The following is an 18,201-nucleotide window of genomic DNA, read 5'->3' on the forward strand; positions in this document are numbered from 1 at the left end:
AAGTGAGTGGGCAAAAGTTTGGTAGATGGAGTATAATGTTGTAAAGTGTGAGGTTGTGCACTTTGGCAGAAAAATAAAATCGAAGATCAAGTTATTATTTAAATGGAGAAAGATTGCAAAGTGCTGCAGTACAGCAGAACCTGGGGGTCCTGATGCATGAAACACAAAAGGTTAGTATAAAGGTACAGCAAGTGATCCGGAAGGCCAATGGAATCTTGGCCTTTATTGCAAAGGGGATGGAGTATAAAAGCAGGGAAGTCTGACGACAGTTATACAGGGTATTGGTGAGGCCACACCTGGAATAATGCGTGCAGTTTTGGTTTCCATATTTAAGAAAGGATATACTTGTTTTGGAGGCAGTTCAGAGAAGGTTCACTAGGTTGATTCCAGAGATGAGGGGGTTGACTTATGAAGAAAGATTGAGTAGGTTGGGCCTCTACTCACTGGAATTCAGAAGAATGAGGTGATTTTATCAAAACGTATAAGATTATGAGGGGGCTTGACAAGGTAGATGCAGAGAGGATATTTCCACTGATAGGGGAGACTAGAACTAGCAGGCATAATCTTAGAATAAGGGGCCGCCCATTTAAAACTGAGATGAGGAGGAATTTCTTCTCTCAGAGGATTGTAAATCTGTGGAATTCGCTGCCTCAGAAAGCTGTGGAAGCTGGGTCATTGAATAAATTTAAGACAGGGATAGAGTTTCTTAACCGATAAGGGAATAAGGGGTTATGGGGAGCGGACAGGGAAGTGGACCCGAGTCCATGATTTGATCAGCCAGGATCGTATTAAATGGCGGAGCAGGCTCAAGGGGCTGTATGGCCTACTCCTGCTCCTATTTCTTATGTTCTTATGTAAAAACTGAATTTTTTCAATGTGTAATTAATGCTGAGAATAAGGGATTCATAGTGCAATGCAGCAGCATCATCAAGCTGTCTGAGTAGCCAATCACATGGAAGAATTCTCAGACAGAAAACCAGGAAATAAAAAGCAGCTTTAAATCCTCACTTTTAAAAAATGGTAGAGAGCGAAATGAAAATTGGGACTTTCACATAAACGTTGAAATATCATGAACAAACTTTTTAAAAATAAATTGCAATTTTTATCATAATGGAAAAATTAGACATTCACAAATTAGTTTTTCAGGGCCAGAATGGCCATTTAGCAGTCAATTCGTTGTTAAAACGGCAGTTACAACTATTCCAACAAGTCTTAAATTTAATGGGGTGCTTAAAAGCAATATTAGTGCAGAAAAGCTCAAGTTCCCGTCAGTTCCGGTGATTGCCGGCTATTGGAGGTGGGGCTAAAGTTGCAGCCAATGTCAGAGCAGTGAATGACCGACCGCAACCTCAGAATTGCCACCTTTAGATGTGGTCAGTTTGAGGGCAATGACACTGACAGTTCGCCGTCATTCCCCACCACAAAATGTGGGCCAATTTCTTCACAGAATGGGCAGAAGATAGAATTCTCTACCACAAATCCTTGCTGAACCAGTGTGTGTGTTCTTGTAAAAGGAATATTAAAGGGTATGGAGATTGAGCAGGAGAGCAAAATTAGACTAGATGGTTCATGTGGAGACAAACACCAGTATAGACTTGAAGCGCAAATGGCCTGTTACTGTGCTGTAAAATTCAGTGTCGCCAATTAACCTGGGATCGATATGCTTTAGAATAGACAACAGGTTTTAAATACACACTCACTCTCTGCCCATTTCCATCAATAGTGACCAGAGTTAAATTCTGCTCTTCCAGGTTTGTACTTCACAAGTATTTTTTCGTTTCACTGATTAGTTATCTACTCAAAGGATTTTAGTACCCTTTTACAGACAAAATTTGTAGGATTTGAGCATGTTTAGAGATAAGAAAAAAAACTCCCTCAGAACAGTGGACGAGACTCACTCCCAGAAAGGTTAGTTAGTTTATTGATTCAGGATCAAATGACATCTTAAAAAAAGTAACTGGATCGATCTCCATTGAGGGGAGTTGAGTCATAGAGATACTAATAACGCTACTTGACTGAGGTAGAAGCGTTCCTTATAGTAGGGAACAATAGTTGGCCGAGAGAGGTTGGGGGAAGGCGAGTCCAAATTAAATCGTTGTACAAGGATAGCAGGCGCATGGGAACGCCACCACCTTCACGTTCTCCCCTTCAAGTTACACACCATCCTGATTTGGAAATATCTCGCTGGGTTGGAATCCTGGAACTCCCTCCCGAACAGCACTGTGGGAGTACCTTCACCACATGGACGGCAGCGGTTCAAGGTGGCTCACCACCATCTTTGAGGGCAATGAGGGATGGGCAATAAATGCTGACCTTGCCAGCGACCCACATGTCCCATGAACAATTTTTTTTTTATAAAGAGCCAAAAGGCCCTTTTCTCAATCTAAGTTTTATGACTTTTTTTTCTCCATTTTTCACTCCCGACTCCTTCTTTCTCAAAGGTAATTGCCCATGATGGGGACTGGTCCATGAGCATTGGCTGCCCTTACCCAAGTGGCTATGCTTCATTTGGTAAGCACAAACAAGTGAATCTATTAAGCTCTAGGAGCCATCACATCTGAGCCAGGCATCCTTGAGTTACTGGAGAATATCTAGATTTGAATTTTGGGTTCACCTTTCCCTGAACTTCAGTGCTGAGATCAGCCAACTTATACAGATCAAGAATCAAATCCAATAAATCCCTGACCTGTATGGTTCGGTACCATGTCATGTGGGTCCCTGATCAACAGAGCCATCAGTAAGATCTTAATCTATATTTTCCCCTAATTCAGATCTCCTCAGACACCATTTGCCACCGTGGCTGGAGAGAGGGGGAGGGATCTACTGCAGGGGCTGTGTAATGCTGCTCAGTTAGCAACCACAATGTGAATAGAAAGGACACTCTCATAGGCCTCCTAGCATCTGGTTAAAGGATGGAGCTAGGGTTCTCGATTTGAGATTTTCACATGGCATTGAGGGGTAGAGAAGATATGCAGGCAAATACAAATCAAAACTGAGGGATAAACTCAGTGGTAACACTCTCGCTTCTGAGTCACAAAGTTTTTAGGTTCAAGCCCCAATCAAGAAACTTGAGCACATAATCTAGGCTGACACTGGGAGTTAGATGTGGCCCTTACGGCTAAAGGTATCAGGGGGTATGAAGAGAAGGCAGGGGTGAGGTACTGAAGTTTCATGATCAGCCATGATCATATTGAATGGCAGTGCAGGCTCGAAGGGCCGAATGGCCTACTCCTGCACCTATTTTCTACGTTTCTGTTGGAGGCACTGTCTTTCGGATGAGATGTTAAACCGAAGCCCCATCTGCCCTTTCAGGTGGATGTAAAAGATCCCATGGAACTATGTGAAGGAGACTAGGCGAGTTCTCCCAGATGTATATTTATCCCTCAAACAGGATCAAACCACTGACTGGTACCAGCTTAAGCTGAGGGACCTTGCTGTGTGCAATTTGACTGCCGTATTTCCAACAATACAACAGTGACTGCAGTTCAAAAGTACTTCATTGGTTGTAAAGCACTTTAGGACATCCAGAGTTCATGAAAAGCACTATATAAATGCAAGGCTTTCTTTTCTAAGCTGGTGCTAGTGCCAATTAGTTTGATCCTGTTCCACAACAAGCTTGTTTCCATATTTACCTGACGTGAGCTGTTTCTTCAGCCTTGGCAGCAGGTGGGTAGGGTCGATGAGGGTCAACTTTCCCAAACATTCGGCCACCACGTTCCGAGTCCCTTCTTCAGCGCACTCGCAGTTTTTGAACAGCAAGGCCCAAATGTCCTGGACGTGAGGTTTCAAACTGTCTGCCGAGGAAGAGCTGATGACCTCTTTGAGCGAGTGCAGCAACAAGTACTGCCGTTTGGGCTGACTGCTGATCTCCTTAAGTATGAAAGGAAGATATTCACTGAGGTTTCCGACACTGATGTTCCCTAACGCGTAGGAGGCAGCCGACTTTACTTCCTCGCTCGGTGATGAAAACGCATCAAGGATGACCACCTTAAGCTCCTTCTGTGCGCCCAGATTCATGGTGCGGCCGATCTCACCTAAAGAAAGTAGAGCTAGCAAGCGGACTGAGTCGGAGGATTTGGGGTTCTTCACATCTTGGACAAATTGGTTCACTACGGTACTGGAATCCTTTGGACAAGCTGAGGTAAGTGCGGCCACACATTTAGCCACAGAATAATAGGCCTGTTTGTGCAAAACCACGGAACCACCTGACTGAGTTGATGAGTAGATAGTTCCCGTCAGCTGCTTGAGAAGCTCCATGTAGCCCATGTTGGGAGTCTTGGAGACCACCAAAGCCTGGAAAAAGTCCAAAATGGCATTCAGAGCCCCTCCTTGGAGCAGCGGTGAGCGAACCAGGTTGAACAGTTCCATCAATATAGATCCACCAATTTTGGACACAGACGATGGATAGACTTTAGCCAGTGACGTCAGGAAGGTAATGGCCATCTGGGAGACATGCATGTCACTCTCCCCAATCAAGGATGGAAGTTCCTTTAAGACTGACTCGATCATCATTGGCTTAAGGCTGTCACTATAATTCTTAATCAGGATATCCAGAGCAGCTAGGGTGCTGAGTTTCAATGCACGCTGGTTCTTCCTAAGAAAGGAGGCCAGGATGGGAACGCCCTCACCAAGAATTGGCCGAAGGTCGATTTTTAAGGGCGAACTTGCAATCAGGGTCAGAGTTTTGACTGTGGTCAGTCTCGTAATCTCATTTTTCAGTCGTTCAAGGAAGATTTGCAATGTGGGATTCAAATCAGCACCTAGGCTGTCTCCAAGATTACAGATGATTTGTCCCATACAGGCTATAGCTCTCTCCTTCACCTCCTGGTCGATATCAGCAGCTTTCAATCTCTTCAAAGTGCTGCTAAACAGATCCTTCACGTAAGGCTTAGCGTCAAATGAACAAGGCTTGCCCAGTGGACGGATCACCTCTATAAGTTGCTGAGTCACAAGCAATGCCTCGGAGGTGATTTTGTAGAAAGGGTCGCTGATGCACGCCACTGTCGGAGGCAACAAAGTCTTGATGTGGGGGTGGAACACCTCTGGTGGATGATTGCAAAGGATGACATGGAAGAAGGTCAGTGCATCAATCTTCATGTTTGAGGTACTCGATTTGTCAGTGAGGGAGTAAATAATGCCTGTAAAATGAAGAATATGGAATCAGTTTATTGTAACTGAACATTCAAATGCTATTGAACAAGCACTTCTCCATAAATCTAACTCTATAAAGCCCAAGTCGATCCAAGACCTAAATCCTGCTCCCACGCCCGAAGAGGCTCCAATAGCACCCGTCTCACATGCCTGGACAGGACACAAGTAAAATCAATTAATTTGGTACAGAATCCCTCTCTCGCTTCTAGTCTCATCATCTCAGTCTCACCAATGTAATCTTTCACATCTCTATTTTATTGGTCAGTGTTCCTCTGAACTTTTGTCTCTTGATCCCATTTCCTCTGGTGGAGGAATCCAGAACAAGGGGACATAACCTTAAAATTAGAGTTAGGCCGTTTTGGGGTGATGTCAGGATACACTTCCACACACAAAGCGGAAATCTGGAAAACTCTTCCCCAAAAGCTGCTGAGGCTGCGATTGACAGATTTTTGTTAGGCAAGGATATTAAGGGATTTGCAACCAAGGTAGGAGAATAGAGTTAAGATACAGATCAGCCATAATCTAATTGAATGGCAGAACACATTTGAGGGGCTGAATGGCCAACTCCTGTTCCTATGTTCTGACATCCCATCCTCCATTGTCCCTGCTAGCTGCACCCATATTGCATTGAAATCAAGATTCATCTCTTACTCTAACTCTTTCCTTTCCAGGAACTCAAACCTTCCTCAGTTTTTACTTCCACTGATCATCTACATCCCAAGCTTAGCCTCACCCAACTACTTCTAGCTATCCTGTGTCCTTCAAGCTCTTTCCAACCTTTGGAAACGAACAAGTGTGTACTTCCCAGCAGGTATCACTGGATAGAGAACTTTGATTAATTCTAGCCTCCCTCGCTGGTTGAAAAAAAATCAAGGTTAATTGTAGCATCTCCACCAGTGTCCCAACTGAGAGTAGTTAACTCAACACAGGTCAAGAACAGAACCTGGGAGCTTACTGGTCTGTACGTTCTGTTTCACACAACACAATGCAGTTACCCAGCAAAAGAATGACACCACATAACCTTTGATGTGATCTCCAGTGGGATTTTTTTTTCCAACTCTTTACATAAAGCTCCCAGCGACAGCCTTTGACATGGTTTCAATTCGCTTTTTCTAAAAAGGAGCCAAATAAATATCTGGTTGGGAATGGGATTAACGGTTCTAGGGATATAGGTACAGATCAAAATGGTTAAGTACTCCAAGAGACACAATGGCTCCTGTGCTGCTAGGCCAGGGTGGGCATTGTGTGCTGAGGGTCGTAGGTCATGGTTGAATGATAGAGATGTGAGGATGAATGAATATCCTGGACTTTTCCTAATTTACCTGTGCAAATCTTGCAGTATTTATACAGAACTCCCCCTCACAAGATTAAATTGATTGGCTGGAGTCCGTGACAGGACAAGTTGGACAATGTCAGTGGAAGGAGTGGACTGGATGGCCTTTTCTTTTTCAAAGCTTCACTGCTTTTATAATCCTTATTTTGCTGAGTGAGCTATAGGATTGCACGTTTGGAGAAGGGTTTTTATTTAGTTTGTGACTCCTGCTTTTAAAAGGTATTTTTCCCCTTCCTCTTTTTTTTTTTGGAGGCCTCCAGCACCTATCACAACCTAGTGCCAAAAGGGTAGGCCAAAGGGCCATCCTGATGCGGACTGCACAAGGATAGCTTAGGTGACTTGCTCTGCCTGTGAGAAGTGCCTGGTCCCTGTTTGGGACTTACGGGTAGCAACATGCATGAGATCAGGAATTCAGAATGTGATGGGGGAGTGAGGATGATGGGGGGGGAGCAGTGTCCCACTATTCTGCAGATATGGTCTTTAACGTTTTGAGTTTCTCTTCACTCCACCTATTTTAGAACCAAGGTGTTAACCGCATACCACCCACGCTATCAGCCGCACTCCTTGTTCATACCTGGTACTAAGGCTGGTATATGTTCAGACAAGCCTCCGGGTAGGACACTGGCCAGTTCTGTGAGGAGGTTGAAACAGCCTTGTCGTGTCTTCATACTCTTCTCCTTAAGCTGCTTGTGTAAAGCTTTCACTATACTAGGTACCTGCAGGAGATGGGGAGAGTGGGAGGAGAGGGAGAAGGGGAGCGGAGAGAGGAAGAGAAAACATTCAAAAGTCACGTGAATCAGTTACTCACTTAACCAATAAAACTGATTTCAGAAGATACCACACGGTCCACAGCAGGCAAATAACCAATATTTGTGAAAAGCTGTGTTCGAATGGAACAATAGTGGGAATGTCCATCATCAAACACTGGGCACAGGCTGCAGACACAATGTAAGCGCACACACCAGTCCAAGATAAACCAGGAGATGATGAAACATGACCACAACATTGATAGCAACCTCATCAAGCAGTTTTGCTGCAAGAATTATGCAAATTACATTTATTGTGGTTCTGCCAATGTTCAACTTTTGCTGTTTATTTCTCAACTGTCATCTTGTAACTATCCTGCGTGTGTAACTGATTCTCAAACTGCTATTATTCTGTGTGTGCAACTCATTGTCAATCCATTATTACTGTGTGTGTGTGTGTGCGCCTGCTATTATACTGCATGTATATACTCTATCATTACTTGGATGCTAATCTGCTGCTCAGCCACTATTGTACTATGTATAAACCCTGCTATCTTGTTACTATCCTATGTACCATTTGTGCAATGCACTACTGCCATGTGCATAACTCAGTACCAGCCTATTACCATGTTTATAACACAGTGCCATTCCTATGTATGCCACTCACTGCCAGCCTGATACTGCCCTTTGAGTGGCCGGAGGTGGCAGCGGCCCTGGGCGAGATCGGAGCGGGAGCAGAGTGAGAATGACAGCGGCGACAAAAAGAGCAGAGTGCAGGCTGAGCTGGGAGCAACTCAACAGAGGCAGAATTCGAAAATTCAGCGTAAAAAAAGTGACGTCGGCACAAGGGAAGGAGCAGATTGTTGAGTAGCTGATGAGTGTTTTTTTTTAAAGTTTTAAATTTATTTCTGCCAAGTTAGTTCTTAGTATATTAAACAGAGGTGTGGCAGGGCAGCTCAGTCAGTTGGAGTGCACATCCTGTGCCATGTGGGAAGTTCTAGATGCTTCTCGTGGCCTAGATGACCCCCATGTGCAGGAAGTGTCACCAGCTATGACAGCTCGAGCTCAGTGTTTCGGAGCTTAAGCGGCAGCTGGAGTCACTGCGGTGCATCCGCAAGGCTGAGAATTTCGTGGATAGCACGTTTGGAGAGGTGGCCACCCCGCAGCTTAAGAGTGTGCAGGCAGAGAGGGAATGGGTGACCGCAAGACAGAAGAGGAGGACCAGACAGGTAGTGCAGGAGTCCTCGGAGTACATCTCGCTCTCCAACTGACATTCTGTTCTGAGTACTGCTGAAGGCGATGGTTCCTCTGGGGAGTGCAGTCAGAGCCAAGTCCACGGCACCACGGGTGGCTCAGCTGCACAGGGGAGGGGGGAGGAAGAAAATGCAATAGTGGTAGGGGATTCGACAATTCGGGGAGAAGACAGGCATTTCTGTGGCCACAGACGAGAGTCCAGGATGGTATGTTGCCTCCCTGGTGCCAGGGTCAAGGATGCCACTGAGCGGCTGCAGGGCATTCTGGGGTGAGAGGGTGAACAGCCAGAAGTCGTGGTCCACATCGGTACAAATTACATCGGTAGAAAGAGGGATAAGGTCTTGCAGGCAGAGTTTAGGAACTCGGAGAAAGCAGGACCTCAAAGGTAGCAATCTCTGCATTACTTCCAGTGCCACATGCTAGTGAGTACAGAAATAGGAGGATAGATCAGATGTATGAGTGGCTGGAGAGTTGGTGCAGGTGGGAGGCTTTAGATTCCTGAGGCATTGGTTATGTTTCTGGGGGAGGTGGGACCTGTACAAGCTGGATGAGTTTACCTCAACTGAGCCGGGACCAATATCCTCACCGAGGGGGCAAGAGGGGGGTGCTAATGCTGTTGGGGAGGGTTTAAACTAGCTTGGCAGGGGGAATGGAAACCTGCATACATTCAGAAGGGAGAGAAGCAAAGCTGAAATTTGAAAGCAAAAAAGTAGAAGAATCGAGGGCTAGAAAATAGAAAAGGGAGTTCAGCGGTGCTAAATGGTATATATTTCAATGCAAGGTGTATAGGGAATAAGGCAGGTGAACTGAGAGGACAGATGGGTGTACGATATTATAACTATTATGGAGGCCTGAAAGAAGGGCAGGTATGGCAGCTCAACATTCCTGGTTACAGGGTTTTCAGACAGGATAGAGAGGGGGGTAAAAAAGAAGGGGAGGGGGTCGCAGTATTGATTAAAGAAACAATTACAGCTGTGAGGAGGGATGATATGTTCGAAGGATCATCAAATTAGGCCATATGGGTCGAATTGAAGAACAAAAAAGGGACGATCACACTGCTGGGAGTGTACTATAGAACCCCAGTCAGAAGGAGATAGAAGAGCAAATATGTAGGCAAATTTCTGAGCAGTGCAAAAACTATAGAGCAGTAATAGTAGGGGATTTCAACTACCCTAATATTAACTGGGATAAAATTAATTTGAATGGTATAGAGGGTGCGAAATTCCTAAAATGCATTCAGGAGAACATTTTTAGTCAGTATAAAATGAGCCCAACAAGGGAGGGGGTGTTCCTGGACTTAGTTTTAGGGAATGAAGCTGGGCAGGTGGAAGGAGAGCATTTTGGTGCTTGATCATAATTCAGTTAGATTTAGGGTAGTTATGGAAAAGGACAAATATAGACCAGGAATAAAAGTTCGCAAATGTGGAAAAGCAAATTTTGCTAAGCTGAGATGTGATTTCGCTATAGTGGACTGGAAACGGCTTCTAGTAGGTAAATCCGTGTCAGAGCAGTGGTAGGCATTCAAGGAGGAGATCCTGAGGGTTCAAGTATGTTCCCTTAAAGAAAAAGGGTGGGACGAACAAAGCTAGAGCCCCCGGATGTCAAGGGACGTCAAGGGACATACAGGGTAGGATAAAGAAAAAAAGGGAGGCTTATGGCAGATACCGAGGGCTCAATACTGCAGAATCTCTAGAGGAGTGTAGAAAGTGCAAGGGTGCAATTAGAGACCATAAAGGTAATCTGTCTGTGGAAACAGAAGACGTGGGTATGGTTCTTAATGAATACTTTGCGTCTGTTTTCACAAAAGAGAGGGGCGATGTAGACATTGCAATCAGGGAGGAAGAGTGTGAAATTAGATGAAATAAACAGAGAGAGGAAGTATTAAGGGGCTTAGCAGCTTTGAAAGTGGATAAATCCCCAGGCCTGTATGAAATGCATCCCAGGCTACTAATAGAAGAAAAAGAGAAAATAGCAGAGGCTCTGACCATCATTTTCCAATCCTCTCTGACTACAGGTGCTGTGCCGGAGGACTGCTAACGTTGTAACTTTGCTTAAAAAGGGAGAAAGGGATAGACCGAGTAATTAAAGGCCAGTCAGCCTAACCTCGGTGATGGAAAAATTGTTGGAAAAAATTCTGAAGGACAGGATAAATTTTCATTTGGAAAGACACGGATTAATCAAGGACAGTCAGCACGGATGTTATGGGCAGGTCGTGTCTGACTAACTTGATTGAATTTTTTTTGAGGAGCTGACAAGGAGGGTCGATGAGGGTAGTGCGTTTGATGTAGTGTATATGGATTTTAGCAAAGCTGTTGATAAGGTCCCACATGGCTGACTGGTCACGAAAGTAAAAGCCCATGGGATCCAGGGCAAAGTGTCAAGTTGGATCCAAAATGGGCTCAGAGGCAGGAAGCAAAGGGTAATGTGGTTAATAGTGTTTGTGTGACTGGAAGGCTGTATCCAGTGGGATTCCGCAGGGCTCAGTGCTGGGTCCCTTGCTTTTTGTGGTATATATCAATGATGTCGGGGATATGATTAAGAAGTTTGCAGATGATACAAAAATCGGCTGTGTGCTTGATAATGAAGAAGAAAACTATAGGCTGCAGGAAGATAGCAATGAACTGGTCAGGTGGGCAGAACAGTTGTTAAATGTAATTCAATCCGGAGAAGTGTGAGGTAATGCATTTGGGGAGGGCTAACAGGGCAAGGGGATACACAATAAATGGTAGAATACTGAAGTGTAGAGGAACAAAGGGACTTTGGAATGCAGGTCCACAGATCCTGAAGGTAGCAGGCCAGGTAGATAAAGGTGGCTAAGATGGCATACGGAATACTTGCCTTTATTAGCCAAGGCATAGAATACAAGAGCAGGGAGGTTATGCTTGGACTATATAAAACATTAGTTAGGCATGCAGTTCGGATCACCACATTAGAGGAAATATGTGATTGCACTAGAGAGGGTAGAGGAGATTTACAAAGACGCTGCCTGGGCTGGAGAACTTTAGCTCTGAGGAAAGATTGAATAGGTTGGGGTTGTTTTCTTTGGAACAGAGGAGGCTGAGAAGAGACCTTATTGAGGTGTATAAAATTATGAGGGGCCTAGATAGAGTGGATAGGAAGGATTTATTTCCCTTAGCAGAGGGGTTCAACAAGCAGGGGTGATAGAGTTAAAGTAATTGATAGGAGGTTTAGAGGAGATTCACGGGGAAATTTCTTCACCCAGAGTGTGGTGGGGTCTGGAACTCACTGAAAGGTTGGTAGAGGCAAAAACTTTCGCCTCATATAAAAAGTGCTTGGATGTGCACTTGAAGTGCAGTAACCTACAGGGCTACGGATCAAGAGCTGGAAAGTGGGATTAGGCTGGATAGCTCTTTGTTGGCTGGCGCGGTTGGCCTCCTTCCGTGCTGTAAATTTTTATGATTCGCTGACTACCCAGGATCGATCCACAGTCTGTGCTGAGTTAGTTGATCTCAGTAAGTGACACACTGTCGTCTCCACTGTCTCCCTGGGATTGGGACGGAAAGAATGAGATAAGGTTCTCACTACTCACCAGCAGCCCCCGTTGAATGCTAAGAGGAGTGAAAAGCGGCGAAAAAATACCAACCTACAAAAAATACTCACTTGAGTTTGGAGCATCATAAGGGGCATGTCTCCCTGTTCCAAGGCATCTGCAGTCTGCAACCAGCTCTGGACTGGTTTGGTCTGCTTCAGGAGAGACACGTAAGCATGAAATATATCGGCCTTCACGTTCTCCTCCCGCTCCTTGAATCGGCCGATCAGGGCCGGCGAGACCGTCTTGTAAAACTCCTGCAGCATCTCGTGCCTGGTGCTCACAATGGCATCCAAGCACTTGGTGGATGCTCGGCGGACCTTCCAGCTCATGTCGTCATCATCCGTGTACTCCTCTTCACTGTCTGAGTGGGGCAAGCACAAGAAACACAATCAGGTGCATGGCCCACAAATGCATCAAACCCCTTCCTGTGGTACCTGGCCAAGCGGGACGTCTTCAAAACATTTCAGGGGAGTTTGAAAGCAAATGATCTGAAGAGCAGCCCAGCAGTGAAATAAGCAAGATGTTCTTTTTTCAGTTTAGGGGAAAGGAAGCAAAGTAGTTCTCCCGGTGAATAATATTTATCCCTCAATTAACATCATTAAAACAGAAGGTCTGGTCATTACCTCATTGCTTTTGTGGGAGCTTGCTGTGCACAAATTCGCTGCTGCGTTGCTCTACATAACAACAGTGACTACATTTCAAAAGTAGGCTGTAGAGCATTTGGACGTCCTGAGGTCATGCAAGGCGCTATATTAATGCAAGTCTTTCTTTTTTTATTGGGGAGGGCGGGGAAAGAGGGGTGGGGGGAAGAGAAGGTGGTGTGCATCACACGGAAAACTGACAATCCCAAAAATGTGCTTGCCAAATTAGTTTACATTTTTTCTTTGCCAGCTGGGTTTGAAGTGCATTACTGTGCTAAAGAGCTCCAAACCAAGCCAGTGAGAATCCACATGGGTGGAGTTTGTGTTCGATGGGCATGGAGTGCGCAATCTCTCCTCAATGGGACCACCCCACTTACCCAAGTCCAGAGAGCTGAGGTGCAGGCTGATAGAACGCTCAGATTAGGCACCTCTCATCTGTGCACATGGGTACTGCTTGGAGTTTAACCAGCTAAAGAAGCACAGCCTGCCAGCACATACCCATGGTTTGCTTCCCTCTATTCCCCACATCTCTAATTTTTGTGATCAAGATGTGGGATGTTGGTACAAAGGAAATGAAGCATTTTCCCACATTGTAAACATCAAGGACTCCCAGTTTAAGTACAACACAGTATGTGGCGAAGTAAAGCTTGCCTTATGCAGCACCATCAAGCATTCCCAGATCAGGCACAATAGGGGATAGATACAGAGTGAGCACTCTCTACATTACTATATCAAGCAATCCCAGGTCAGGTATTAGATGGGTGAAATACAGAGAAAAGTTCTACCATGCCCTAAAATGTGCTTGAAGCTCAACTTTAGAAAAGCGTACAGCTGTTTCCCCAAACCATCGAACATCCTTTTGGCTTCTTTGATGGAAATTACCATTTTAAACCAAATGTGGTCAGTTTTGTAGGCCTAATCTTGCTAAGAACTGAGTTGAGATTTCCAAAAATCATATCATTTAGCATCTGTAAAGCCAGCAGAAAGAGGGACTTTTGTTCACATTAGTCTGGATGATATTTGAACCCAGATCCCAGACACTTTGAGCTACATTTGAACCCTGGTCCCAGAGTTGAAAGGGTTATATATTCTACCCAGTGATTACTGTAATTTAATGCCACCTCTAAGCCACAAGTCTTTGTCTTACTTTGTTTGCTTTTCAGGAAAAAATGGGATCCTAAATTTAGTGTGCTCTCAAGTTTTTGGCCATATTTTAGTTTGTCTTTGGGAAAAAAATGGAATCCATATTTTGCCTTTCTTTCCACATGCTCATTGTAGTTTCAGAACTTCAACATTTATATTTAAAAAATAAAATACTAATTCTTTTGCTTCTCACTAAGTTTACAACTACTGGGAAATAATAAACCAGGCTGTGCAGTCTGGCAGCACACTTTATTTGCCTGTTTTTATTTCCAAAAAAGTCATGTTACTAAATAGGTTTGGTTAAATCTGACAAATAATTTTCATTTACACTGGTCTCAAATTTTGGTCTTAAGTTTAGTTTTGTCTCCACAAGAAATGTAATTCTAATTTTAATTTAGTGATGAAAATACAGTAACTTTCATCAATTAATAATTTCCTCAATTAAATCAGTACTGATTTTAACAAACCACACAGTTCAGTTCCACCCTAAAGACATAATTTGTTCTCCTTTCCTCTACTGGGGGAATCCAGAACAAGGGGGCACAATCATAAAATTAGAGCTAGGCTATTTAGGAGTAAAAATCAAGAAGCATTTTTTCCACACAAAGTGTAGTGTAAATTTGGAATTCGCTCCTCCAAAAGGCTATGTGCCAATTGAATTTTTCAAGACTGAAATTAATAGAATTTTGTTCAGTAAGGGTGTGAAGGGATATGGATTAATGGCAGGCAAATGGAGTTGAGGTACAGATCAGCCATGACCTAATTGAATGGAGGTACAGGTTTGAGGATCTGAATGGCCTAGTCCTGTTCCTATGTACCCCAAGGTTCCCTGCTGGCGTATAGTCCCATGGGCACTACTGATTTCTGATAACTCATCAAGGTGCCATTTATTCATGTGAGCCCCCCCCTTCCAGCTAGGAACACTGAAGCCAATCCCCAGTCAGATCAGCCAACTCAGCTTAGAGCAGTAATCAAATGTAGGGCCTGCCTGGTTACCTATTCATTGTATAAACCTGCTCAGCCATTGGAAGAGCTAACGTCACTTTGATCTGGGGCTAGTGCAGGACATTCAACGCAGCTTCACCACCTCTTTTCCTCTCATTTGTGACAGTTCCAACCATCTTCTGCATTATTACATTTCCCTCTGCGTGTCATAAAGATACAAAAGCCTCATGCCCAACAATCTGAAGCACGAACCTTGATCCTCCTCTTCGTCGCCCTTGTCAGTTTCCATGGCGTCCTCATCATCCTCATCTTGGTCGTAGTTATAATTTGGATCATACGTGATGTATTTTAGGCACAGTCCAATCATAGCAGGGATGTGAAGGGACATTTCCTTTGGACACCTTAAGAGTAAGCAGAAATACAAAAAATTATGTTTTGCCAAATCTTGTGCAGCAGTTGCTGGTTTTGGATGCAATTGTTTAACCATGCTATCTGGTGTTAAATAAGTGCTTTCTGTCCACATTAGGATGGATTGTAGTCTGTCAAAGCCCAGTACATCCAAAATCAAAATCCACCATCAGAGTTGAAAGGTCACCAGTCAGGACTTCAGAATTGACCACGGTAGATTTCGATGGGCCAATAGTGAGGCAAGGCAAATGCTATTTTACGCCAAGCCAAAAATAGAAGCTCACGAGCTCCATAAGATCTACGCCTAACTCCTCAGTAAATAAACACACCTCCCTGCAAGATTTATACAAATCATCAAAGTTACAGATTTAATCCCTGGTCGCTAACTTATTTCAGTTGAGGTTGGCTACTAGAATTGGCCTGCATTTATCTCCAAAGACACAGAAGTTACGACATGGAAAGGGGCCAATTGGCCCAACCAATCTGTGACGGCGTTAACCGGCTATGCGAGCAAATAGATCTAATCACATTTACACATCTTGTTCCCATAACCCTTTAACCCCTTTTCCTTCAACCACCTATCCAATCGAATCTTCAATTGTGACATAGTTTGTGTTATGTCTCAAGTAAAGAGTCAGACTAGATACTGCAAGCTCAAAGTAAGGTGACCGTAGTCCTTTATTACAGATCTCAGAGTGCCTCGCCAGCCTGCGAGGCCTCCTTATATACAGGTGCTCCCAAGGGATTGTGGTCCCTTGGGACTCCAGGGGATACGCCCTCTGGTGGTTAGACATGGTATTTACAGGTTTACATACATAACAGTTTCTGCCACTATCCCTTCCACGACCTCACAAATCTCTAAGGGGTGATTTTGACTTCAATGGAAATGAAAATCCAGTATGTAAAATAGGTAGCTGAAGCGATATAATCCGTTTTAGACGATCGGCCAAAGTCAAAACTACCCCTCTGTATGAAGTTGACCCTGCCCTTTATCCCTTGCATTTAATGTTGTATCTATGGCCACTTGTTTTTGAGCCCTCAAATTACAGGAAACCATGTGGTTCGATCTACCCTGTTCCATCATTACATTGCCCATAATCTGCATTGCTCTAACACAAAGACTCAATTTTCAAGTTTGTCTTCATATTTATCGTTTCTTATATCAGGCAGAATCCTAGTGAATCTGCGTTGTAACCTCTCCAAAAGCCACAATATCTTTAAAACAAGAAAATGCCATTATGTCCAACAAACCTGTCCCTTTTTCACAGATGTACACAGGCAAAGAGACGGCAATTCCTATCTGTATGTGGAGATTGAATGGACGAGGTTGAGTTACATAGAACATAATGGCTATATGACAGAGTTGCAAACACAATAACCGATTCCTAGGAACAACATATAGAGAAAACATAGGATCCCTGGAAATGGGCTGATGTATACTGGATGCCCCAAGCTTTGAACAGTGCATCTTTCATGTAAAATAGATTTTCCCGTCAATTTCCCCACTATCGATGCTCTGAAAGTGCGACGATCTCTGCTGGCTGTATTTTTAGATTTTATTGGGGTGCATTGTGTTGTGTGGGGATCTTGCAGTTGACAAAATTATACTATGATGTGTGAAGTCACGACATCGGGAGCTTGCCCTGCAATTACAACCCTTTCTGGCAAAACGGAGAAACGCAGGAGCGTGGAGTGGAACCAAGGCGGGAAAATGGAGGTAAAATACAGATCAGCCATGATCTAATTGAATGGTGGAACAGGTTCAGCAGCTGAATGACCTACTCCTGTTCCTACGTGTCGGAGAGAACTAGACTGATTGGCCCCGACAATGCAGCATTTTGCCAGTCAGCAGCATTTCAGGGGAAAGATAGAGGTTAGAAAGAAAAGTGAGTAAACAGCGATGGTGAAATGCACAGAAGTATCACGGAATAGTTTCAGCACTGACTCGCAAGACTCATGAAGCATCGAGTACTACGTCGATGGAAAATGTCACTTTTACACCTCGTTCTAGAGTCCCACTGGTTAACCACCAACATGTCCCCCAACCCCCACCCCCCTTTTGATTTTGAGATACTGTGGCAGTGCAGGCCCTGCCTAAATCCATTAATCAGTCCGATAGCACAGCATGAGGGAAGGGACGAAAGATAGGAACATAGGCCATTTGGCCCCTCGAGCCTGTTCTGCCAGTCGATGAGATCACGGCTGATCTGCATTCTAACTCCATCTTCACACCTTTGCCCTATGTCCCTTCATATCTTTGGTTAACAAAAATCTATCAATTCAGATTTAAAATTAATTGATCTAGCATCAATTACCGTTTGCAGAAGAGTGTTCAAAACGAGGAAAGTGAGAAAAAGTTAGAGGACAAACGATGGGGCTTGATTACAGACCAGATTGGTCACCTGGCTGGGTCAGGTGCATTGATCAAGGTAGATTGGGGGAAAGGAGAGGGAACGGAATGGAAGCCTAACAGTCACACAGTATCACACCTTCTCACGAAGGACTCGAATGCCTGGAAGCAGTACTCTCGTAGCTCGTCATCATCCACATTGCAGTATTTTACAACCAGTGGAATAATCTTCTCCAAATGTTCTCCTGAAAAAAAACACACGGGACACTGCATTAGCGGGATTGCGGGGGTTGGTAGAATCTGTTTTTACATAGAGCTCAAATCGACACATGTAAGAACATAAGAAATTTGGAAAGAGAATAGGCCTTTCAGCCCATCAAGCTCCTTCCCCCCGCACACCATTCATGACTAGCTCAAACATCAAAACTCCCCCTTACCTAAGATCTCTGTACTTTGATACCCAACTCTCATGTGAATCAAAGAGGTCTATTAATTTTGCTAAACCCCTTGATCTTTTCTTTAGGTGTTCATCCAGTTCCTTTGTAAAAGATGTTAATTAACCCAGAATTAGCTACTTTTCTTAGGATTCTGTTCCACTATCCCACCCACTACCTTGCTTCCAATCAATAATAGGAGGGAATATGCTACTAATCTCTAGCTGGCTGGAACCAGTTTTG

General features: G+C 44.2%; 1 protein-coding gene across 1 annotated transcript in view; it reads right to left on the bottom strand.

Moving 5' to 3' along the window:
* The window catches only part of LOC139277377 (cullin-associated NEDD8-dissociated protein 1-like), a 44,825-nt gene that overhangs the window by 11,519 nt on the left and 15,105 nt on the right, over positions 1 to 18,201 (bottom strand). The window contains exons 6-10 of the mRNA XM_070895761.1: positions 17,664 to 17,769; positions 15,019 to 15,167; positions 12,106 to 12,398; positions 7,059 to 7,200; positions 3,633 to 5,138 (exon numbers count right to left, since the gene is read on the bottom strand). Coding sequence (XP_070751862.1) covers positions 3,633 to 5,138; positions 7,059 to 7,200; positions 12,106 to 12,398; positions 15,019 to 15,167; positions 17,664 to 17,769 — 2,196 coding nt within the window. The remainder of the gene's footprint in view (positions 1 to 3,632; positions 5,139 to 7,058; positions 7,201 to 12,105; positions 12,399 to 15,018; positions 15,168 to 17,663; positions 17,770 to 18,201) is intronic.

Source organism: Pristiophorus japonicus, chromosome 12, assembly GCF_044704955.1.
Source record: "Pristiophorus japonicus isolate sPriJap1 chromosome 12, sPriJap1.hap1, whole genome shotgun sequence".
Lineage (NCBI taxonomy): Eukaryota > Metazoa > Chordata > Chondrichthyes > Pristiophoridae > Pristiophorus > Pristiophorus japonicus.